The following is a 26427-nucleotide window of genomic DNA, read 5'->3' as shown; positions in this document are numbered from 1 at the left end:
CGCTGTCTCTGGGCTTTATCCTCAATCCGCATACATGTGCCCCATGTAGTTGCCAGAATAAGGTGGGCACGTGTGTGACGTCACAGGCCCAAGTATACGTAAGCAATCATGTGGGGTGCATGTATACGTATTGCAGATGGATCCAGTGGCAGACAGGAATAGGAAAAGTATAGTGCACTAGAAGGGCATAGTTGACATTAGGGGGGACAGCGTCAGACTGGCAGATGCGGTGTCACAAGGCTGATTCCTGATCGATATCAACCTGAAATTGATCAGGAATCTGTCTGTGGTGTATGGGCAGCCTACAAATCTCTGCACTGTTATTACATCGCTCGTCAATTTTGGCCCTCTTTGTATTTGAGTTTGACACTCCTGCCTTATACAGACTGATAAACAGCAATAACGACATTGCATACCACTTAACTTGTAGAAAGCTTTTCATAATTTCTTGTTCCCTTACTGTCCTGCTGCTACACCAGTATCCAGATACAGTATTTATTTATGTATTAATATAGTGCCGACATATTACGCAGCGCTGTATAATCTCTGATATAGTAAACATTTGGGTATGGTAAACTACCTCTCTAGGTCCCAGCATATCTCCAAATAAGCAGCCTGGGGAAAATGAGAAATAATGTGAACATAAACAAAACAGGATGCAGCATTACTACCTCTTCTTATTGCAATCACCGATAAAAGTATTGTCACAGTCCTTCCACTGGATTGTACACTCTCCCGGGTACCTCTTCCCTTGTTAGCGTGACGCTCCTGGTAGTGTGTAGAGTGCAGTACAGGCTACTTTTTACTTGTAGTGCAGATCAGAGTGGGCCTGCTCGCTGCAAAATTAAAGGGACTCCGAGCTCAAGTAAAAAAAGAAAGTTGTACTCACCCGGGGCTTTTTCCAGCCCAGTGCTGGTCGGGAGGTCCCACGACGGCATCCTGGCTCCTCTCCTAGTACCCGCTCCGGAATGGCTGACCGGCCGCAGCCCGGGCAACACTCTGCTGAGTTATGCAAAATGGAGAGGCCTGGGCACCAACAACTTGACATTCAACATTTATTGCACCATGTACAGTGTAAGATTTGATGCAGCAGATTACAATTAGGTATGACCATCAGTTTACATCACCCATCCGGGAAGCACCCCTCACACAGAGCCCCCGTCCTCCGACAATTGTTTCGCACCAGCTGGCGCTTGATCACGGAGAGATCAACCTTCTGGCGTGTGGGTAATCCATCAACGCCATAACGGAAGGGCGCCTTCAAATAGCGTAACAACTATACGCCCCTCTATGCGCCCGCACCAATGAGCAGCCAGCTCCTAAAGCCGACACGGAACATGCTACGCTGGTACGCATGTCCGTGTTCGGCGAAGACCGCCGGCCAATCCTGGCTGCCTATGACGCTCGCATCAGCGAACGTCAGCATTGCCATGGATACAGGTAAACATACCCAGAAGATGTAGCAAGGCCGCCTCCCCCTAGCAATCCGAGGGGAAAAAAACAAGCATTGCCACATCCTGGACGGCATAGTGGAGCCGCCGCAACAGCGGTGCGGGCGCAAAGGCGCACAGGAACACATTGGATAAAGAAATGTAGCAAGCATAAAGCACTTCATATCCAGACAATAGGTAAAAGATAGGTTAAGATCAAGAAAAGCCAACAGAAATATAGAGACACAAGAAATTACATATTTGACCTGGCAATATACAGAGAATTCGAAAGTCCAGGAAAGAAGCAAAGATCAATGTATATATATATACCCCCAAACCCCGACCAATCTAGGGGCAGGTTCTAGACATTGTTAAATCTTTCTCCCAATAAAAAGCTCCCCCAAACAAAGGAAGACAGTACCAAACATCAGGATGGGGTCTGTTATTTTTCTAAAAAGACACCCAGCTCATTGCGATCATTGAAACCTAGGGGCCCCATGGCCTCAGTTCTGGAGATCCAGAAAGACTCCCTTTGTGAGAGGAGCCGTTCCCGGTCTCCCCCTCTTCTTGGGGCCACGACAGCGACCAATCCCACCATTCTTAGGAGGGAGGGGTCGCTGCCGTGGCCCTCCTCAAAGTGTTTTACCAACCTGGGCACCCCCCCTTAATTTTTTCGAATCGAGCGGATATGCTCGACTAGTCTTTCCCGCATGGGCCGTGTCGTTTTTCCGATATAGAAAAACGAACAAGGACACAGGAGGGCGTACACCACAAACTTAGTTCTGCACGTGATGAAACTCTTAATCTGGAAATGTATGGGGCCAAGTCACATTTGTTTTGTCTTCATAACATTAGGACATGTAGGGCAATGTCCACATGGGAATGTGCCTACAACTTTTCTACTGTCTAACCAAGTCTCACGTATAGGTTGTACAAATTCACTATTGGTCAACATTGAACCCAAGGTGGTTCCTTTTCTAAACGACAAAATAGGGGTTTTAGTAACTTTGGGGTCTAACCCCTTATCCTGTTCCAGTATCTGCCAATTGCGTTTAACAATCTCCTGAATCTTGTCTGACATAGGGGAAAAGTCAAAAACCATCACAAAGGCATCATTTACTTCTTTCTCTCTAATTTGTAGCATATCGTTACGATCCTTGTTGCGAACTCTTTCTAACGCGTGATTTAAATGGTCTTCCTCATACCCCCTTGCAAGGAAGCGGTTATGCATCTCTTTTGCCTGTTGTTCAAAATCCTCTCCTCGAGTGTTGTTCCTACGTAGTCTGAGGAACTGACCATAAGGTATGGCTGATTTCACATGGGGTGGGTGATAGCTCGCATTATGCAAAACTGAATTTGTGGCGGTATCCTTCCTGTGTCCCTTTGTCACTAGGGCACCGTCCACCACTTCCACCATTAAATCAAGAAACGGGATCTTATCACCTCCCCATTCGGATGTGAAGGACATGTTCATGTTGTTCACATTAATGTACTCTAGGAACGCATCAAATTCTTCCCTGGTGGATCCCCAAACGACCAGCACATCGTCCACGTATCTGTGCCAAGCCCTCAAATAACACCTATATGGGTTACGCTCACTATAGATGTATTCGGCTTCCCACCTTGCCAAAAAAATGTTTGCAAATGTCGGGGCTACCGAAGTCCCCATCGCTGTCCCTGCGATCTGTTTGTACCAGACACCCCCGAACCGGAATGCGTTATGGTTTAACACGAATTCCAGACACTGTCCTAAAAACTCGCTACCCGCCTCATCAACCAACTTGGTTGCAAAAAGCATATCTAATACGGCCTTCACCCCCATTGTCTGCGGTATCCTGTTGTACAGGTTCACCACATCAATGGAGGCCAAGCTATCGCCACCACGCCACTCCGTCTGTTCGAGTATCTGGAGGACGTGCATCGTGTCCTTCAAAAACGAGGGAATGAAGTTCAACAGGGGACGGAGGGCATGGTCCAGATACTTAGAGAGGGGCTCAGTTACTGAGTCCCTCCCTGAGACAATGGGCCGGCCGGGGGGGTCCACCAGGGATTTATGTACCTTGGGCAAGAAATATATAACCGGCTTTTTTGGAAATGGTTGGTACAGATCCTCTCCCAATTTGGGACTTAGAAAACCTTCTTGTACCCCCAGCCTCAATAGGTCCCTTAATTTCTGCTGGTACATAAAGGTGGGGTCTGATTTAAGCTTCACATAGGTGGAAGGGTCATTAAAGAGAACCCGAGGTGGGTTTGAAGAATATTATCTGCATACAGAGGCTGGATCTGCCTATACAGCCCAGCCTCTGTTGCTATCCCAAACCCCCCTAAGGACCTCCTGCACTCTGCAATTCCTCATAAATCACAGCCATGCTGCTGACAAACAGCTTGTCAGAGTTGGCTGTGTTTATCTCTATAGTGTCAGTCTGCTGCTCTCCCCGCCTCCTGCAGAACTCCAGTCCCCGCCTGCATCCCTTCCCTCCCTGCTGATTGGAGGGAAGGGACGGGGGCAGGGACCGGAGCTATGCAGGAGGCGGGGGAGCAGCTGAGACTGACACTACAGATGTAAACAGAACCTCACAGCACGACTGTGATTTATGAGGGATTGCACAGTGCTGGGGGACCTTAGTGGGGTTTGGGATAGCAACAGAGGCTGGGCTGTATAGGCAGATCCAGCCTCTGTATGCAGATAACATTCTTTAAACACACCTCGGGTTCTCTTTAAGCTGCTTCATTGCTTCATTAATGTACTTTTCAGTAGACAACACCACAATATTACCCCCTGTCACGGACGGTTGCGGGGACGCAGGCGCGTCCTGGAACCGCCCGTGAAGAAAAGAACGATCGCACTCGATTCCTGCATCGATTGCGCCTCAGATCAATAGAACCAAGATTTGACGTGTAGTATCCCTATGCCTAGGAACAGCTGGGGGATCTGTCTTAGCTGAAGTGACAGCCTGGGGGGAAGGTGTTAATTAGCTTGGACATATTCCCTGTGGAAGGCACAATTCCCCTTTTGGTTCTGGGAACCAGGTGACACTTAGCTGATCTCTTGGAGATGTTAATTAACCAAAGGATGCCTAGGTACAGCCAGGCAGGCTACGAATCCACGGGAGGTCTTGACACTTTGCTCCCTAGTAAAGATCAAAGGAAAGTCAGCTGTTAGCAGCTAGAACACCTCCTGAATTAACCTGAGGCTCATGGCATAATCCATAACTTCCCAGATCTGTAATATTTCTGGGGTTCCTGAGATGGCAGCTTCACCAAACGTGGGGGAAGTGTAGCATGAGCCCCGGTGCTGGTTCTGAGGAAGTTTCAGAACATTCTGAGGTAAGGACTGCCAGTTAGGCAGTTTGAAAATGCCCTGATGATACCACAGGGGTCCCACCCCTCATGTCTGGTATCAGGGCGCTGGGTAAATCGAGACAGACCTGAAAATGTTAATAAATCTGCCCTGACCTGTACGGTTCTGTGAGATAGAGCCCATATATGGGTAGATATGATTTCTAGCCCCCAGGATAAGGGGAGGGCTCATCTCATCTTCTAAGGGGGTGTATGGCTCCCCGCCCTCACTCCCTCCTACTGAAGCAGGGGCATAAGAATGGCTGAGGACCCAAACTCAGTGTCCTCCAGACTGAAACATCTTGCACTCATCAGATGCCAGCTTGAGGATATGCTGGCATCCACCTGGTCTGAACTCTGAACTCAAATTGAAACCCAGAACTCTGTTTTCCCACAAAAAGGACATCTTTCCAGGAACTAAGTATTTTTCTCCCTTCTTTTATTTTTTATACTGGCTATTACTGTTTTAATAATTGTTGATTTTAATAATTGTCTGTATATATTAATTATTTATATTGCGTGAATAAACGACTTTCTCCAAGTCATTCACTGTCTGCTACCCTGCTTATCAGCACACGCAGAACTGATCCCGGGTCTCTGAAGATACGCTACTGTTTGTTTGTTGTTGGCTAGACAGAATATCGTGTGTTTAACCGTTTTATTCGCAGGATTAGTCAGTTAGTGGGCTCCACGGTCCCATGGTAACCGCGGTGGTGGCAGTTTACTCTGAACCAGTAGGTGACGTTGTAATTACCCGTGTCTCACAGGCTCCCTTCTGAGTTGTCTGCGGCTAATTCTTAACGGTTCCTGCGCATTGACTGCGACCAGAGTTCGCACGATCTGTGCGCTGGCACCGTTTAGAAGGCTAAGTGCGGTCAGCCACAAGGGCTCCTGTGACAGTGTTAGGCAGCGGTTGGGACCTGTGTTGTGCTGAAAGCATCTACGATAGCGCTAGCGCTATCGAGAAACGAACTAATTCGTTGGTGTAGCTGGAAGGCAATATATTTTTTATATATACAGAGAGACTGTGTAGCCAGTACCCCTCCCCAAAAGTTTTTTTTTATTTGGCATGGAAATGTCCGGGAACTACAAGAAAATGTGCCTGGCGGACCTGCAAAATCTTTGCCAAGAGAGAGGCATTGATATCGGCCGCAAGACACAACGGGACCTGGTAACGGAATTGTTTCAATGGGATACCCAGCAACTGCGGGAGCCGGGGGTGTCCGCTGAAGTGGATACCAGCCCATCTGACCCAAGTCAAGGGGAACCAGAGACTGAAGATTCTGCGCATACGGAGGTTGAGCATCCTGCGGACCCTGCTGCAACAGTTATGCAGGAGAATGTCAGTGTGGACCCCAATCCCAGAGTTTCTGAAAGTACTCGCCTGAAACCGGCCAGTACTGGACTGTCCGTTTGTACTGATCCGCTAATGCAGCAGGCATTACAAAAGCTGATGGACACTGACCTGGACAAGTACCTGCAGTACATGCGTGAGGAGCGCCAAATGCGGGAGGAACGGGAGCTGCAAGCCGCTGCAGCCGCAGAACGCCACGCGGAGAGGGATGCCGCTGAGCGAGAACGGGAGCGCCAACGACAGCATGAGCTAAACATGGCAAAAGTGCAACAGGCCAGCCGGAGTTCACCGCCCAGCCTCCCTGCTGAAGGAGCTGCAGCACCCGTAAGTGCAAAATTTAAATTTGCTAATATTGAAAAAGACACTGACATTGACTTGTTTTTGCGGTCTTTTGAAAAAGCATGCCGTCAGTATCGTCTGTCCCAAGACCAGTGGGCCAGACATCTGACACCTTTGCTGCGCTACAAAGCGCTTGATGCCTTCGCAGAATTGCCTGCGGAGAAGGATAATGATTATGCTGCTATAAAAGACGCTATCATTACTAAGAACCAGCTGACACCAGAAGCCTATCGGAAAAAGTTCAGGGCCTGGCAGAAAAAGTCTTCTGACTCGTATCGAGATGTGGTCAGCAGCTTGCTTACCACACTCCGCCAGTGGACTCTAGGCCTCACCAAAGGGTCTTATGATGTCCTGGAGGACTTGATAGTCCTGGAACAATTTCTGAACATTTGCCCTGCTGATGTACGACAATTTGTGCTAGAACGCAAGCCGGCTTCAGCAACTGTCACTGCAGACCTTGCTGAGACTTTTGCAACTACCCGGGTGGCTGATACCCGCAGGACTGTCCCATCCAGCTGGAGAGGAGGTCAGCCCAATACTCTGGCAGACTCTCCTGCCCCTGTGAGCCGTCCGCCACAGAGGCCACCCAGCGCAGCTGCTGCACCCAGGCCTGCAGCGCCTGGAGAGGTCACCTGTCACTACTGCCGCCAGCCCGGACACATGAAATTCGACTGTCCGGAGCGGAGACAGACACCACCAGCACCTGGATCATCTGCATCACCTGCACCTCACCCACAGCAGAGGCAACCCGCCAGCGAACCACAGCCTGGATCATCAGATTTTGTCCTGTTTGCCCGCGGAAAGGAAATCCGCGACCGAACCGACCAGCAGCAACTTGTTAGAGTGAACGGCAAAGTTGTCACCGGATTTCGAGACACCGGAGCTGACATCACGTTAGTTCACTCACACCTTGTGCCAAAGGAGAGCATCAGCTCCAGCCGATCCCTTGCCCTTACTGGAGTAGAGGGCACCCTTTTTCACATAGCCCACGCGACAGTGAAGCTGGATTGGGGATTAGGGATCCACGAAAGGGTTGTTGGGGTTATGAAGGATCTCCCAGTCCCTGTGTTGCTGGGGACTGATTTGGGCAAGCTTGTGTCCTACTATGAACCTGCCACGACCGCCTTGTCGCTCACGGAAGGAGACGGACTCTCCACCCACCACCAGGTACTTTATACACTTGGGGGAGCACCAGGGGGAGGTGGGTTGAATGTGCCCAGTTCAAGGGTACCAGGTTCAATAGTGCCTGCTTCAAAGGCACCTGAGTTTGATGTACAGACTGTCTGTTGTGATGATGCTGTAGCTGTACCTGAGTTTACTGTACAACCTGTCTGTAATGAAAAAATGTCTATACCTGTCAATGTCATTACTGCATGCAATGATGATTTGAGTAATGTCCGTCTGTGCCATTCTGACAGTGTACCTGTGCTAGCAGTACCGCGCAGCTGCACTGCTCAGAACCCGAGCTCAGAACAGGTGGAGGGGGTTCCGGCCTTCTCCCCCTCCTCTGACCGCAGGGATGAGACCTTTCAGCCGCTGGCCTCGTGTGACATGAGCCAGTTGGCTGAAACTGACAGCGCCATATTCTCAGCTGCACTACAAAGTGACCCAAGCCTGGAGGTGCTCAGGCAGCAAGCCGCTGAGCCCCTCGCAGACGGGGCCGCTTTCAAGGTGTACTGGGAAGGTGGGAGACTGTACAGTGAGTCTGTACAGCCCCCTACAGGTAGATCCCACGCGAATACCAAGTGGCTTGTGGTCCCGAGTGCGTTCAGGGGACATGTGCTGAAATCCGCACATGGTAATCCTCTGACAGGGCACTCGGGTGTCCGCAAGACACTCGCCGGTATTCAGAACCAGTTTTATTGGCCCCAGATGAACAGGAATGTAGCAAACTACTGCAGGGCATGTGCCGTCTGTCAGGAGCTGGGAAGGTCCAGGGATTCCCGCGGGGTTCCCTTAGGTCCACAGCCACTCAGCAGGGGAACCCTGCGTGGGCTGGCTGTTGACCTAACCAACCCACTGCCCGTTGTCAGCAGTCCCGGCAGACACCACGTCCGACTGCAGTGGCGCAAACGCCCTGTCCAGAACGGTTCATGTTGGGTCAACCCTGAGGGTAGCAGACCGCGACCGGTCCAGGGGAACCGAGCCACAGGCTCCAATAGGTTTTCCCGCCGTACCGGCAACTCGAGGCCCGTCAGCCAGGTTAGCGGCGCCGCCACACATCGTGCGGATGAGTGGCTAAGCCGCGGACAAGGGGGAGGGCTGTCACGGACGGTTGCGGGGACGCAGGCGCGTCCTGGAACCGCCCGTGAAGAAAAGAACGATCGCACTCGATTCCTGCATCGATTGCGCCTCAGATCAATAGAACCAAGATTTGACGTGTAGTATCCCTATGCCTAGGAACAGCTGGGGGATCTGTCTTAGCTGAAGTGACAGCCTGGGGGGAAGGTGTTAATTAGCTTGGACATATTCCCTGTGGAAGGCACAATTCCCCTTTTGGTTCTGGGAACCAGGTGACACTTAGCTGATCTCATGGAGATGTTAATTAACCAAAGGATGCCTAGGTACAGCCAGGCAGGCTACGAATCCACGGGAGGTCTTGACACTTTGCTCCCTAGTAAAGATCAAAGGAAAGTCAGCTGTTAGCAGCTAGAACACCTCCTGAATTAACCTGAGGCTCATGGCATAATCCATAACTTCCCAGATCTGTAATATTTCTGGGGTTCCTGAGATGGCAGCTTCACCAAACGTGGGGGAAGTGTAGCATGAGCCCCGGTGCTGGTTCTGAGGAAGTTTCAGAACATTCTGAGGTAAGGACTGCCAGTTAGGCAGTTTGAAAATGCCCTGATGATACCACAGGGGTCCCACCCCTCATGTCTGGTATCAGGGCGCTGGGTAAATCGAGACAGACCTGAAAATGTTAATAAATCTGCCCTGACCTGTACGGTTCTGTGAGATAGAGCCCATATATGGGTAGATATGATTTCTAGCCCCCAGGATAAGGGGAGGGCTCATCTCATCTTCTAAGGGGGTGTATGGCTCCCCGCCCTCACTCCCTCCTACTGAAGCAGGGGCATAAGAATGGCTGAGGACCCAAACTCAGTGTCCTCCAGACTGAAACATCTTGCACTCATCAGATGCCAGCTTGAGGATATGCTGGCATCCACCTGGTCTGAACTCTGAACTCAAATTGAAACCCAGAACTCTGTTTTCCCACAAAAAGGACATCTTTCCAGGAACTAAGTATTTTTCTCCCTTCTTTTATTTTTTATACTGGCTATTACTGTTTTAATAATTGTTGATTTTAATAATTGTCTGTATATATTAATTATTTATATTGCGTGAATAAACGACTTTCTCCAAGTCATTCACTGTCTGCTACCCTGCTTATCAGCACACACAGAACTGATCCCGGGTCTCTGAAGATACGCTACTGTTTGTTTGTTGTTGGCTAGACAGAATATCGTGTGTTTAACCGTTTTATTCGCAGGATTAGTCAGTTAGTGGGCTCCACGGTCCCATGGTAACCGCGGTGGTGGCAGTTTACTCTGAACCAGTAGGTGACGTTGTAATTACCCGTGTCTCACAGGCTCCCTTCTGAGTTGTCTGCGGCTAATTCTTAACGGTTCCTGCGCATTGACTGCGACCAGAGTTCGCACGATCTGTGCGCTGGCACCGTTTAGAAGGCTAAGTGCGGTCAGCCACTAGGGCTCCTGTGACACCCCCCTTATCAGCTTTCTTTATTGTTAGGTCTGGGCGGGATTTTAACCACTTAACTGCTCTCCATTCACGGGCTGAAAGATTGCGTTCCTCAACGGGGTATACTAAAGCTTTAACTTCATTGAGGACCTGTTTCTGAAAAATATCAAGCGCTGACCCTGCTAGGGGTGGAAAGGGAGTGATGGATTTACATGCCCTATATTGTGGTGAGGGTCCCTGGTGTTCAGATGTAGTATTGCTTTCAGCTGATAGTAATTGTAGATCATTTAGTGCAATACAGTCCCCAAAAGTCCACCTAGGTTGAAATCCCAATTGTCCAATCGGTTGTTCCTTTTCTACAATGGGTTGGTTCCCAAAGAGCTTGTATATATTCATATTCCTAATGTTTTTATAAAGGTCGATTTCAAACCGAGTATAATTAAAAGTCCCAGACACTACAAAATTGAGGCCCTTCTCTAACACTTCGACACAAGAAGCTGGTAAAGACACTCCAGACAGATTCACCACCTGCAGTTTGTCAACCGCATTTAGATCGTCCCTTAATCTTTGATTACAGTTAGGCCTTTCCAGGACACTGTTTTGGAGCTGTGGTCCTCGTCTCTTCCTGCGCCCTCTCCTTGTCTTTTTCCCCCTAAAGGGGCAGGCTTGGGTTTTTTCCCCTTATTTTCGCCTTCTGAATCAGACCCTGATTCTGATGTCCAAGTACCTCGTTTAGGTTTCCTTGGCTTTTTTCTCCTATTGGTCTTAGGTTTGGGTTTTGGATCTATCGGGACCCAGTCGAACACACGACCGGTTTCAAAGTCGTCCCGATCCCTCAGGTATTTATTGAGTTTCCGTTCCTTAACTTCTCTCTGTATTGGTATCAGTCTTTTGTCTATCTTTGCCTCGATCTCCTTGGCCTTGTCCCCGATAGCTACTTTATATAGTTGGTCTTTGAGCTCATCAATGTCATCAGACAATTTGTCATGCTCCTGTTCGGATCTCTCCAAAGCTAACCCCAATAAGACCTTGGCATGATCTAAATGCGCTTGTTTCCATTTCTCGACAAATGCTGTGTCATCACTATATTCAGCTGGGGGTCTATAGTAGCGGAAGCCACGTGATACATAGCCTTTATCTTTATATTTCTTAAAAGATGCTATTGTCCAGAAAACTCTGACTTCTTTTTCAGAGGCTTTAAAAAGCTTGTGTTCGAGGCGCCTGATGTTAAGGGCTCTGTGTGTGGGTGTAGCTGCACTATCTTCAGAAAAATAGGTTTCCCAATCAGACCGTTCGTTTTGAAAGGTGTCATCAGAATCCACATCTGTGGCGACTGACATTGGCTCTGACACTTCAGCACCTGACTCTTTCTGCATGGGTGCGTAGGGAAAAACAAAGTCTATGCGAACTTGTTATAAAGAGGAGCAAGAAGTGAAAATTCCCCGCACTCCAACGGTCTTTCAGGAATACACGTTTAGGTGCAGTGTATTGCCACTGTTGCTGTGCCTCCACGAGCAAGGAAAAACATCTTTAAGATATGCAAAATGGAGAGGCCTGGGCACCAACAACTTGACATTCAACATTTATTGCACCATGTACAGTGTAAGATTTGATGCAGCAGATTACAATTAGGTATGACCATCAGTTTACATCACCCATCCGGGAAGCACCCCTCACACAGAGCCCCCGTCCTCCGACAATTGTTTCGCACCAGCTGGTGCTTGATCACGGAGAGATCAACCTTCTGGCGTGTGGGTAATCCATCAACGCCATAACGGAAGGGCGCCTTCAAATAGCGTAACAACTATACGCCCCTCTATGCGCCCGCACCAATGAGCAGCCAGCTCCTAAAGCCGACACGGAACATGCTACGCTGGTACGCATGTCCGTGTTCGGCGAAGACCGCCGGCCAATCCTGGCTGCCTATGACGCTCGCATCAGCGAACGTCAGCATTGCCATGGATACGGGTAAACATACCCAGAAGATGTAGCAAGGCCGCCTCCCCCTAGCAATCCGAGGGGAAAAAAACAAGCATTGCCACATCCTGGACGGCATAGTGGAGCCGCCGCAACAGCGGTGCGGGCGCACAGGAACACATTGGACACTCTGCTGAGTGTCGGGCTGTTCCTTCCGCGTATGACGCGGCTGACGTCACACGCAGGCCGCCTCGCGTCATCACGGCGGCCGGCGTGGCAGTATGGCGCATGCGCGCTTTAATCGCGTATGCGCAGTACTTTCACGCCGGCCGCGTGATGACGCGAGGCGGCCGGCGTGTGACGGGCGGGGGGAGGCTATCATGTAGCGAGCCCTGGGCTCGCTACATGATTTTAAAAAAAAACAAAAAAAACTGCTGAGCTGCCTCCTGGCGGAATGTTTCATACCGCCAGGAGGGTTAAGGAGAGTGGAGAAGAGAATGCTAAGTCCAGCCAGCTGTGAGTGGCTTATTATGATTGGCTGCATTTTGAAGAGAGGCTTAATGATTGGCTCAGGTGTGAGCAGAAAGTTTTGCAGGGCATGTGCTGTTAGTCCCGCCCATGGAGGTATCGGAGCCACGCATAGGAAACAAGGGAAACAAGACAAGTGCTGCAGACCCCCCAAATCCCGGGGGGGCGCTTGAATCTGACCGGCGCTTCCTGAAAGAGGCAGTGCTTTCTGCTGTATCTCTGCCTCTACTGATGTCAGTCGCTGCGGATCACCGCCTCTCCCCGCCCCTCTCACTTTTCCCTCCCAGAGAGGGGCGGGGAGAGGCGGAGATCTGTGCGGCAATTGATGAGCTCTGCCTCTCAGGGCAGAAAAATCCACGACCAAGTTGGTCGTGGATGTTTGCCCGGGGATTTGGGGGGTCTGCAGCACTCGTTTTTTCGGCGGGGATGCGGCGATTTACCACTGATGAGACTTCTGAAGCGAATTAAAAGGTAAATATAGCAAATTTTTTTTGCTTCAGAGTCTCTTTAACCTGGTAGTCCACCAAATGTACAAGTGCTGGTACTGTACCTCCAATGGGAGGACAGAGTTGCTCTATTGCAGCAGAGAACACACACACACACACACACCCACTCCCCCCCCCCCCCCCCACTAAGACTCCACCAGCGCAGGAGATTTGGGTGCAGTCGGCGCCACCATAGGTCCTAATAGGAATTATGGCTATAGCAGGGCACATAGTGTAACTTCGGCGCCGTCAGAAGACAGAGCTGAAGTTACACTTAAAACATAATAATTCGGCCTCCAGCAATAGCTGTGCAGCAGCAGGATCAGCCATATACCGGCTGTATCCTGCGCCCAAGTCTACCGGCGCCCATTCTTCTCATACGCACACACACAACTTACCACTGTCCACAATTTCTGATATAGTAAACCACTTTTCCTGGTGAGATTATACTGTATATATAAACAAATGATTACTCATTCTATCATCAGGATTTTTATACTGATCCTTAAAGAGACACTGAAGCGAAAAAAAATGATGATATTATGATTTGTATGTGTAGCACAGCTAAGAAATAAAACATTAAGATCAGATACATCAGTGTAATTGTTTCCAGTACAGGAAGAGTTAAGAAACTCCAGTTGTTATCTCTATACAAACAATCCATTAAGCTCTCCGACTAAGTTAGTGGTGGAGAGGGCTGTTATCTGACTTTTATTATCTCAACTGTTCCTGGACTATTTACTTTTCCTCTGCTAGAGGAGAGGTCATTACTTCACAGACTGCTCTGAAAGACTCATTTTGAATGCTGAGTGTTGTGTAATCTGCACATATTATAGAATGATGCAATGTTAGAAAAAACACTATATACCTGAAAGTAAAAGTATGAGAATATTTTCTTTGCTGCTAATCTTCTAGTAATTATTCATAGTACACAACCAATTCACTATATCATTTTTTTTTTCCGCTTCAGTGTCTCTTTAACCATTTATTGACATCCTAACGTATTAAAACGTCATGCTTACCGCTATTAACAGCAACATGACGTTTTAATACGTCGCGCGTTCCCGCCGCTGTTTCCGTCGGGCTTCCGTGCTGGGTGATTGGGGAAGAAGACCGAACGGTCCTCTACCCAATCGCAGTGCCTGGAGTGAATGGACGTGACCGCGAACAGCGGCTACGTCCATTCACAATAAACGGAAATGTAACAATTAAATAAAGTGAAGAAAAAAAAAAGTGAACACTTCCTATAACGAGTGTTCACTAGCGCCATCTTGTGGCCAAAAAGTATATTACACCTACAAAATACATACATTTTCAAGTACATACAGATCATTAATAAAATTACACTTCCAAACCTCCCCCCGCAAAAAAAAACACTTGTAAAAAAAAAAAAAATCAGCTTAAAAAAAATAGTTGCCTTAGGGACTCAGCTTTGTTAATCTATTTTATGGGGGAAAATTAATTTTCATTTATTGCATAGGGGCTTGTAATTATGGCCAGAATAATAAAAAAAAAAAAAAAACAGAACAGAAAAATAACACTTATATTTCAAAATAATATACTGTCACCATACATTGTCGGGACAACTGTACAAATAAAACGTGTTTGTTTTATCCACAGGAGAATGTTTAATTTTAAAACTATAATGTTTTTTTCTGTTTTTCTCATTAAAACGCATTTAGAATAAAAAAAATTATTAGCAAAATGTACTATCCACAGAAAGCCTAATTGGTGGCGAAAAAAAACGAGGTATAGATAATTTTCTTGTGATAAGTAGTAATAAAGTTATTAGGGAATAAAAGGGAGGAGCACTGACAACTGAAAATTGCTCTGGTCCGTTAGGATAAAAACCCTTGGGGGTGAACTGGTTAAAGTACCGCTGAACTGAGAGGTATATGTAGGCTGCCATATTTATTTCATTTTAAAGAGGATCTGTATCCCAAAAAATCAAGTGCCCAGAACGGCGGGGAGGTAAATATTTACCTTCCCAGCGCATGCGCAGTAGCGGCATTCGGCTTGGAAATAGCCAATCTCAGTCTGGTTCGCTCTACTGCGCAGGCGCAAGTCTCCTGCACCTGCGCAGTAAAGCAGACCCGAGTGTAATCGGCTATTTCCACCTATTTCCGAATGGAGAGCCACCCACTGGAGTCAGGGAAAAGTAAATATTGCACAGCCTGACAAATTGTTGGCTGTGCATTCAGTGGGCTGCAGTGAGACCACCGTGGGACACAGGAGTATGGGGGAAGCCTCATTAGGATCCAGAGGCTTCCCCCACCCGAAATAAGTACCCTCAGGGGAACCATTTTTTAATACAGTCTCTCTTTAAATAATGCAGATTGCCTAGCTGTTTATCCTCTGCCTCTAATACATTTAACCATAGACCCTGAACAAAATACAGATCAGATTCTCTGACTGACGTTTGCCTGGATTAGCTGCCTGCTTGTTTCGGTTGTGTGATTCAGACACTACTGCAGCCAAAGAGATCTGCAGAATAGCAAGGGAACTGGTATTGTTTTAAATGGAAAAACAAACAAACATGGCAGCCTCTATATCCATCTCACTTTAAGTTCCCTTTAAAACTAGTTAACTATAGTTTGCCTTATTTATGACTTTTTATTGCTATTATTATTGTCAACAGATCCTGTGCACAATGCCCGTTTCACCCCGTCAGAAAACTCAGTAGTGCTGCAAGGTAAGTTGTGAGCTTTGCAGTCTTTGGCATCAATAATTTGCATTGAAATGAAACAAATCTGATTAGCTTTTTGTGGCTCCACCCCCTTTTCTGAATTTGAACCCTAGTCACCCAATGGCCTCTTGTATCAGGTTTGAGGCATGTGCCATTAACATTGCAAGAATGGCAGCAATTATAATATTCCCCTTGAAAATCAATAGGTGAATTTGGTTTGGCTTTTGTAGGCTCCACCCACTTTTCTGATTATTAATCTCAGTCACCCAGTGACCAACTGTGCAAAGTTTGAGAACCCTGCCATTATCAGTGTAAGAATGGCTGCAGATTACATTTTCCCAGTGAAATTTGTATTTGCCTCTGCACACATTTTTGTAATGTGGATAAAAAGTATCCTATATGTTGTTCCAGGTAATGTATTATGGAATAGCATATAGGAGAGAGCAGTTTGGCCCAGACTGAGACCTGCATTTGCCATATACTCCTACCCCATTGCCTGATGATGCAGGGTTATACCTGCCAAACGTTGCAAAGAACCTTGGAGTGTATCAATACACTTTCTATGTTTTAAACATTAATACTTTTTTGTGTCTACTTGAGGCGGTAAGTCCACCACTGCCTCCCCATGTTTTAAAAGTTTTATCTATTTTTACTCTTTTGGCGCCTCTGTTCACCTTGTACTATACGAGTCCACCCTGTACTATACGAGTCCACCCCTGGTGGAGGAGTGTTACCCCTTTCTTCTGATCTAAGGAGAGCAACTTCTTAACCCTGAGTGGGGACAGGCTTAATCTCTCCACCTGCATCTACAGTGGTTGCCTGATTGGTAACCCTGGCTTGTGAGTGTAAAGATACTTACTTTATCATAAATTCATCCTTACCAGTACTTGCTACACTATATCGGGCTCTCTGTGTCATTCTTTAACTATCGTTCCAAAGCTCCTAGCTCAATCTCACCAAGCCCACACACGTGACGTTCCTAGGGATGGACTGAGAGGAAGCGAACTGCCACTTCCTCCCCGCCTGTCCTGAGTCAAATATTACAGCAGTGTAGTGCAGGGACCACAGGGGGTGCTGGACTGTGCAGATGGTGCTTTGACCTATGTCACAGCACTGCACACAAAATATTATTAAAGGCATGTAATCCCAGACCTTGGTTCAGGGGTACTTAAAAGCAGGATTAAACTCTGTTTCCAAATTTGTATTACCCATACAGTTAGCATATTTGCTTTTGTGCAAATATTATTGTTGGGTAACAAATTACAAGTTCCCAAAGTGCAATTTATCTGCTCTGAAAGCTGACATTGCTATTTATTGCATAGCTGCGGTATTTATATATTATAATGTATCCAGTGAGAATAGGTCTTCTGTGTACACTTTCTGCTTGTGTTTAGCTGTAGCTCTGCTAACAATGTTTACTAATAGTGGCTGATAAGGAAACATAAACAGGATAATGTAATCACTTCCTTAACTTCGGATTTGATTCTAAGCTTCCCACTGAAGAAGAAAGTGCTGTGTTTTAACCGTTTAAATGCTGTTCTAAAAATGTTCCTGGTAGCAGGATTTATGCTGTAGAGAATCTTTTAGAGCAAAGAAGAAATGCTGAGCTTCATAACACTTTAAATTGTAGTTCTCTTGTGTCAGTGTCTGTGTTGTGGGCTGCTCTGTGGTCCATATAGAATTTCGATGAATGAATAACATACTGACATTTGTGTCTTATAGGATGTCACTGTGTGGGATCCATTTGAAGAAACTACTTTACCAAGCTGCAAGTCTTGGCCAGTGTTACCCGGTGAGGTACTGTAGGTTTTTAAGCCAAGGACTAACTGTAGCCAGTGTTTGGCCTCAGAACACTTCTGTCTTCACCAGAAATGGACCTTTGCTGTCTGGTGCAAGGCTATACGGGACTACTGATGACAATACGGCTAGCACAAAGCCTATCAGAAAGAAAAAAGAACACCCCAATGCCAGGGATGTCATTGCACATGTGGGGCACATGATTCCGTATAACATTGTCGAAGTGATCAGCGAAAATGGGGAGAACTTGGGAAAGATGAACAGGAGGGATGTGTTGAAAATCATGAAAGAGAATAACCTGAAATTGGTTTGCTTCAAGGAAAAAGCAGATCCTCCTGTGTACCGGCTGCTGACAGGCAAACAGCTCTTCGAGGAGCGGACCAAGCTGAGAGAGGAGAAGAAGCTCTCCCCCCAGTCTGGTGAGTATAACATAAGGACATGGATTTGCAAGTGGCTTTTATCATTATTATGCAGGCTATTAGTGAATCCCTTTGTAGTAAGCTTCAAGGGACCTGGCCAAGTACTGGATATAGTCCTGCCGTCTTCCAAGGCATTTTACAGAGTGTCTCTGTCTTTAAAGGGACCCTGAGCAGACCCTTTAAAAACAAATCTAAACTTACCTGGGGCTTTTTCCAGACCCCCGTAGACCTCTGAGTCCTCTCCATGGTCCTGCTGGCAGCCCCATTAGTGTGGCAATTTCAAGCGAAGTCGTGCTTCAACTGCGCATGCACGGCCTGTCTGCGCACTTGACTCGGATCACACGCGCGGTGGCGTGTCCTGTGAATGCGCGGTCCTTGCGGTCTACGGGAGCTGGAGGAAGCCTCTGGTAAGTTCAGATGTGCGTTTAAAGCACAGATGTGGAACTCCAGGCCTGGAGGGCCAGATCCATGCCAGTGTTTAGGATGGACTGAGAAAGAGGGGAATATGTTCTACCTGATGGGCCACACCTTTCCTGATTCAGTCCCATCTATTAACCTCCCTGCCGTTATAAAAAATTGCTGCGCACGGCAGGGAGGGTGTTTTTTTGGCATTATTTTTTTTTTTTTTAGCATGTAGCTAGCCTAGCGCTAGCTACATGCTTCCCCCCTCCCTGCGGTGTCCCCCCGAATGCGCCGATCGCCGCCGGCGCATATACCCATCCGGAAATCCCGTTCTGAACGGGATTTCCAGGAGGGCTTCCCCCGTCGCCATGGCGACAGGCGCGATGACGTCACCGATGTCATCGACGTCGTGACGTCAGAGGGAGTCCCGAACCACCCCTCGACGCTGCCTGGCACTGATTGGCCAGGCAGCACACGGGTCTCGGGGGGGGCACCCTCTGATGCGGCGGGTTGCGGCAAATCGCCGCGGAGCGGCGGCGATCGTAAGTTACACGCAGCTAGCAAAGTGCTAGCTGCGTGTAACAAAAAAAAAATTATGCAAATCGGCCCAGCAGGGCCTGAGGAATCCTCCGCGGCAGGTTACCCCGAGCTGAGCTCGGGATAACCGTCAGGGAGGTTAAATTGTGGTGTGTCAAATATGTGTGAGGACCTCGGCCCTCGAAGGACCGGTTTGACATCTCTGGTTTAAAGAGTCTGTTCAGGGGCCCTTTAAGGGCCGAGACCATCGCAAGTCACAAATGTTAACCATTTTTAAAAGTGATTTCTGTTGCGCTTTGTAGGTAGGCGATTTTTCTTTTCCTGCATTCCTTCAATAGGTATCCTTCTGAAAGCACTGTAGGCAGAGCTTTTGTGATTTCAACAAAGCACAAGCGCTGTAGTGGAATCGCTCTAATAAGGTTCCACTGTGCTAGCGTTTTGCAAATCATCAGCTATCAGCAAGTGCATGGAAAACACTGCTAATGGGTCCATGCCCTGAAAGGAGCTCCCAATCTAATTCATATCGCAATCACTGTTCGCACAGTGGCATAGTGGATACCACTATCTCCTTGCAGTGCTAGGGCCCCCGGTTCAAATGTTGACCAAGACACTATTTGCATGGAGTTTGTATGTTGTCCTCTGGTTTCCTCCCACATCCCAAAAACATACTGGTAAGTGAATAGCAGACAGTTTTTAAAGCTAATGGGAATCATATTAAATACAAATAAATAAACCAGATACTTACCTAAGGAGAGGGAAGGCTCTGGGTCCTAGTATAGAGCCTTCCCTCTCCACTCCTGGTGCCCTTGTTGCAGCGGCAGCTCCTCCCTTTGAATCCTCCGCTGCGGGGGACTTTGGAAGTCTTCAGGAGCTGAGTCCTCCCAAAGACAGGCGGCTCCATACTGCAAATGGGGAGCAAGAGTCACCCAGGGTATGATAAAACTACGGTATGTTAAAAGCAACTAACATGAAAAAGTTTGAAGTGGCGTACCTCAATGATGGCAAATTCAAAATAATTTGTAGCATACCTTTTTAATATGCGCATGGCAACGCATTCCGTGGCTCTCAGCCCGCTTCCTCATGCCGAATACAGTGCCAGAAGAAAATCAAGCCAGCGTTTGAGGCACCTTTTGCGCATGCGCGAGTACGCAGTATTGAACGGCCCGTTTTCAGGAGCACTTGGGCTCCCAAAGACTTTCCAAAGCCTCCTTCAGCGACGGAGAGAGCAGTATGTAACCAAATTGGTCGAATACTGCTACCAGGGAGCCAGGGCTGAAACGGGAACTGAGAAAGGAGCCTTCCCTCTCCTTAGGTAAGTATCTGTTTTTTTTTATCGATTTCTCATTCACTCTAAGGCCTCGTTCACATCTGCTGCGCTGAAAAACGTGTGAAAGCGCGTGGTAAAAAATGAATGCGCTTGTGCGCGCTTTAGTGCGAGTTTCTGTGCGTTGCGCTGCGCTTCTTTAAAGCACGTTTTGCTTGTTGTACCAGCAGCAGTTGTCAATAAAACTTTGTTTCTGTATGTAAATGTATTTTTTTCTCCAATTAGGGGTAAAAAACGCATGCGCTTCTATGCGCTTGTACGCGCTTCTATGCGCTAAAAAAGCGCACCCATTCACTTGCATTGATGTGCGCTTTCTAGCTCAACGCACAGAAATGCATGCAACCCTACGTTTCTGTAACGCTGTTCAGCGCAGCGGATAGATGTGAACCAGCTACATTTAGTTACATAGGAAAGTAAATACCTTGCTGATCGCACAGGGCAGTGCGCTGTAAAAAGCGCACAGAAACGGCCCTGATGTGAACGAGGCCTGAAGTGTCTAGTATGTAAGTATGTGTCTCCCCGCTCAGGAAAACCTTATTATTCTTACCCCAAAGTTTCAGTAAGAGACCGGAAACCATTGGATAACTCAGACCAGCCTGCCAACCTACCTCCAACTGAAATGTCTGATTAGTTGTACTTCTGTGTGTTTGCAGGTCCTGTTCAGACGAAGGAAGTGTCTGTCTTGAGTGCCATTTCACAGCATGATTTACAGATAAAATTAAAACAGCTTTCTCAGTGGATTGAAAAGAAGCATCATGTGCGAGTATCTGTTCTGAAGAGCAGGACCGCAGGGAGTCCAAAAAAAGAGGTAAGCAAAGGTTCTGTAGATTTGTGACAAGTGTCAAGAATCCTACTTGGCATTTTACCAGAGTGAGCTTAGGTAAGTGACAGAATACATATACAGTGTAGTCCTGGTTCGCCAGAACTCTGGCATCCAGGAGTCTCAACTAACCGGATTACCTGAAGGGGAGAATCAGTATACGTTTATTCGCCAAGCACGTCTGGGTAGTGCCCGGAATTGGGTTTGGCCCTTTTAGCTTTGAGTGGAAGCAGGAACATAGATAGAACAACAGTATCAAAAGTACAGAATTGACAGAAAGTGGTGCTTCCACCAGACTGACTAGTTGGTTCAGCAGCCGCTACCTTAGATGGGGAAGAACGTGAGAGGGTAGTTGCTGGAATCAGAATCAGAATCGCTTTATTTCGCCAAGCACGGCTGGGCCGTGCCCGGAATTGGATTTGGCACAGAGATTATGGCATAATAGAGTAACAAACACATAACACGACATTGGAAGTAAGACAACACAGGTTTACAGAGTCAGCAACACGATACAGAATTTCAACAACAGTAGTATTACTATACGCTCTAGCAGAGAACAGTGATCAGGGGCAGCAACAAACACGGTCAGATAACAGTTCGTAGACGGCTACAGGGGGAAGCATTTGTAGAGAGGGCAGAGTTCAAGAGTCTGACTGGAGGTGGGAGGGCCGGGAGGGAGTTCAGGAGGTTTACTGCAGAGGGAAAGAAAGAGTTCCTATGCCTTAAGGTTCTAGTGGAGATGGCCTGAAAGCTGCGGCCTGATGGTAGCTGACTGAGGAAGCAGTGGCCAAATTGTGAAGGGTTGTTTGCAATCATCATCATTCTGGTGCGCAATCTGGAGTTGAGAGGAGGTCCAGTGAGGGAAGGGATCTCCCTATGATCCTCTCCACAGATCTGATGACCTGCAGAATGAGCAAGGCCGTATTTATAGTTTTTGTGCCCCAAAGCCAAGTATGTTGTGGTTCCCCTTTCTTGTGCAGTAGCGCCCCTCCCATTCCACATGCAGTCCCCTTTTCCACCTGTAACATCCATGTACATCAATCCCTTTTATAAACAGCTCCCTTGAGCATCAGTTTCCCCTTTTCATATGTTACTCCCAATTTTCAGCCTCTCCATTCATGTTATTTTTTCATGACCAGGTGACCCTTTAGGGTTGCAGCTGCCCAAGGCCCGGGCCTTTGTGGCCTTTTCAGAAATCCAGCCCTGAGAATGCTGGCGGGACTTTCGTATTTTTCACAATGGTACACAGCAGAATCCGAAGCAAGTAATTTCGGCGTTCGCTCTAGTTCGCACTGTACCTGACCTGTGCGCCGCCGTAGACATAATGTTATGTCTATAGCAGCCCAAGGGTAATTCAGGGTTAAATTACTGCTCCCTCCGAGTTGCTGCGACTCAGAGAGGGATTAGTAACGCCACCCAGAATTTGTACGGCAGCAGGGTGAACCGAATGCCTGCGCCAATATGATGGGCGGTGTATATCCATTTACACGCAGTATCGCGCCTCTGGCCGCCATCGTCTACACTTCCTGCAGCTTCCAGTGGCTTTCCTGCATCCATATACGGGTCCTGGCATGTCACCTGACCTGCATCGGGTCACATGCATGCTTCGGGGAGCCGTACATGGGGGACACAGGAAAGCCACTGGGAGCTGCAGGAAGTTTAGCAGACGGCGCCCAGTTTGGTAAGTCGCTTCTGCTGCTCACCAGTCTGCCTTTTGTCTACAGGGGGGAGGTTAGTGTTATTTAAGGGCTGGTTGCTTGACTTCTCAAGCAACTGGCAAGAACACATATCCAGTATCAGGCAATCCATGCCTGTGCAGGATAATAGGGATTCTACTGTGTTATGTATTTCTACTTAGAGAGTCTGAAGTGTAAAAAAACATTTTTACATTGCAGTTCTCTTCAGCATTAATGCCAGAGCTGAAACGTCGCATCCCCGCGGCACAACAAGGTTTTATCCCCCCCCCCCCCAAATCCCGGCGTAAAAATATCCATTACTTTCCAGCTTGTATATTTTGCTGCCCGGGGAGGCGGAGCCTTGTGCTGTAGCTTTGCCTCCAGTCACGTCAATCTCCGCCTCTCCCCGCCCCTCTCAGTGAAAGAAGACTGAGAGGGACGGTACTGCACAAAGCTCTGCCTCTACCCGGAAGGAGCCCCAAATCTTGCCCCGGGGATTTCGGGGTGATTAAGACTTCGTTGTGCCGCGGGGATGCGGCATTTCAGCTCTGGCATTATTGCTGAAGACGACTGCAATGAAAAAAGAGCAATTTTTTTACGCTTCAGACTCTCTTTAAAGTCATTGGGAACCTGTATAAAAACAAAATAAACCAGATACTTACCTAAGGAGAGGGAAGGCTCTGGGTCCTATAGAGCTTTCCCCTTCCTCTCACAGATCCCCTATTCCAGCCCTGGCTACCCATAGCAGTATTCAACCAAACTGATCAAATACTGCTCTCTGCCACTGAATTACTCATCGCTTGTCTGCACAGCTTGTGAACTGCACAGGTATGATAAACAGTCCAGACAAATGAGTATTGGGAAAGGGAAACAAGAAGCAGCCAGGAATATGTCATTCTAACGATTTTTTTCAACAGTCATCAGCAAATACTGAGCAGGTTTCTTTTTTCCTTTCCAACATAAGCGCAGAGTAATGACTTAGGCTGGGTTCACAGTGGGAGCTTCTGTAAGAGCAGGATTGCATTGGAACGGGAAAGTGGCGCTACATGTTTTTATACATACATACATACATACATACATACATACATACATACATATCTATGCACAAGTCCTGTCCGACCTGCATCTCTGACCTGGTCAGCAGATACACACCTGGCCGTCGCCTTCACTCCTCCAACAACCTCCTCCTAACCACCCCACACATCTCACACTCTCATGCATGAATACAGGACTTCACTAGAGCTGCCCTCATCCGGTGGAACTCTCTCCCGCTACCCATCAGACTTGCCCCCTCCTTCAGCACCTACAAAAACGCCCTCGAAACTCACCCTGTCGCTGCCTTTACTCTCTCTGCCGAGAACCTCTCGATGAAGCCCCCCTCCTTTCGTGTCACCACCCCCCCTCCCTTTAGATCGTAAGCCTTCAGCAAGGCCCTCTCTACTTGTGTATCATACTTGATTGTGCACCCTACCCATATGTGAACTTGTATTATTAGCACTACCACTCCAGTGTATGATTTGGCATTATATTACTGCCTGTATTGTGTTGTGTATCTTATTGCTTATTGTGTATTAGGTTGTTGGTCACCCCTGTTATCATTGTCTGTAATCTTAGGTATTGTACAGCGCTGTGTAATATGTTGGCACTATATAAATCCAATAAATAACAGTAAATGAAAAGTATGCTTCACTGTCACAGTGTGAGTTTTACGGTAATGATGATGCCACGTGACGTGCAGCCTCCCTGTCCTGCGCCGTCTCTGAACGATTCTCTGTTCCCACACCGCGGGTCACTTTCAGTTTCTCCATCTTAGAAGTCGACCCTGGCCATGCGCATCCTTGTTCCCGTTTCACTCGCCGGGAGCTTCCTGCGCAATATGAGGTGAAACGGTAACTAGGATGCGTGCGGCCAGGGTCAACTTCGAAGACTGAGATACTGAGAATCGTTCAGAGATAGCGTGGGACAGGGAGGCTGCAGGGAGCTCCAGGTAAGTCATTGTTTTTTAACATTTCAGTTCCGCTTTAAAGGATACCGAAAGCATCTGGTAAAAACTAAACCTGTACTGGGTAGGGGGGGCATAATCAAAAACGTCGGCTCTCATTCCCCTCCATCCCCCACCGCTCTTCTCTGGTCCGTCCCGTTGTCCTGGGTGACTTTGGCGATTCCAAACCCAGACATACTGTGTGGCGCATGCGTTCTGCTCCTCTGTGGCCGCGTAGTGACGTCATAGGACAGGAGCACTCCTGCGACCCGGCGTGAGCACTGATTGGAGATGCAGGGGGAGCATGCGCGCTCCTGTCCTGTGACATCAGTACACGGCCACAGGGGAGCAGAACGGACATACTGCGCATGCACGATGCGATATGTCCGGGTTTGGAGTCGCCCAAGACAACGGGACGGACCGGAGAAGAGAGCGGGGAATGGGAGGCGCGGTGATTATTTGATTATGGCCCCCTACCCTGTACAAATTTAGTTTTTACTAGATGCTTTTGCATCTGGTATCCTTTATGGTCGATATTACCCCTGTCCAATCTTTATCTGATCTGAGAGGGATCTAGCTGCTCGATTTCCTCCACAAACACTACACACAGATTTTCAATAGATTTCCTGGTAGTGGACCCTCATCTGTCCTGGGTGCATGTGTGATGTAATGCAGATGACGGACACTAGGGGCACTGTAACCACTAGAGACCTCTAGTATTTGGCCTCTGCATTATGTCACACAGGCGCCAAGGGACATGGATGTGAAGACAGGAAGAAGCAGCCATCAGGCAGAGAAGTAACCCGAACCGTGCCATGGACAGGTGAAAGTAGCTTTATCAAACGCCACCGATCCACCACCAATCGATCAAATGTTCAATCCTGTATAACTGATTTTGGATGGAAATTGGTCGATCAGGAATTGTTTGCGGCATTGATTTCTAGGTTATCGATGGAAAAAATTGATAAGTATATGGCCACCGTTACTCTGGGCAATAGTCTAATTTAGGGAACCCAGCAGAAAACCACATTGGGAAATTCCACTAACGTGATTGGATGGACAGCACCATCTTGAACTGCTTCAGATAGGTTGTAGTAAACTACGCCCACGAGATTCGGCCAATCACAACACTTTGTGCTGTAGAGGGTGCTGTAATTGAACAACTGTTCCCAATAAAGTTTTCTGCTAGCTCCCCTAAACTAGACCATCTCCTTACTCTGTACGTCACTTCAGAAGATGTTGGTGTTATATAGAGGTGGTATTAACTGCTGCAGCACCAAGGAACAACTAGAGTAGAATTTACTCATTCTGATATTTTTCGACTTATAGAATTTTTTGGAAGCGCTCCTAACGTAACAAGGGATTTTATTTCATTGCCATGCAAAGTACATTTTGGCATCTCTTCTCAAAAACTGCTGCCAAGAAATATTAGGCTACTAAAAGCTCTCACCTCCCAATCTGAGGACACTGTGGATTTGATTGGCTGCCACATGAAATGATTGGCTTTATGCAGATTTAGTGTATGTGCTTATGTAGAATCTGCCTGATGCATGACTGACAGCTCTTAAGTAGCTTTGTCAATTATAGATGCACATTGATACGCTCACAGCTTTAACGCTGAGCTCAGCCCATGATCTCCTCAATTGTTGTCAGCTGCTAATACGGCTATTATGAAAAATGTCAGGCAAAACAAT

General features: G+C 47.6%; 2 protein-coding genes across 2 annotated transcripts in view; one reads left to right on the top strand and one right to left on the bottom strand.

Moving 5' to 3' along the window:
* Positions 1-26427, bottom strand: part of RPL21 (ribosomal protein L21) — a 500216-nt gene that overhangs the window by 33885 nt on the left and 439904 nt on the right. The window lies entirely within an intron of this gene.
* The window catches only part of MTIF3 (mitochondrial translational initiation factor 3), a 30350-nt gene that overhangs the window by 1924 nt on the left and 1999 nt on the right, over positions 1-26427 (top strand). The window contains exons 2-4 of the mRNA XM_068265008.1: positions 15730-15783; positions 17500-17993; positions 20910-21064. Of these exons, the coding sequence (XP_068121109.1) occupies positions 17501-17993; positions 20910-21064 (648 nt within the window). The 5' untranslated portion in view covers positions 15730-15783; position 17500. The remainder of the gene's footprint in view (positions 1-15729; positions 15784-17499; positions 17994-20909; positions 21065-26427) is intronic.

This window comes from Hyperolius riggenbachi, chromosome 2, assembly GCF_040937935.1.
Source record: "Hyperolius riggenbachi isolate aHypRig1 chromosome 2, aHypRig1.pri, whole genome shotgun sequence".
Taxonomy (NCBI): domain Eukaryota; kingdom Metazoa; phylum Chordata; class Amphibia; order Anura; family Hyperoliidae; genus Hyperolius; species Hyperolius riggenbachi.
The sequence above is the reverse complement of the archived record's forward strand: the minus strand, read 5'-3'. Positions and strand labels throughout refer to the sequence as shown.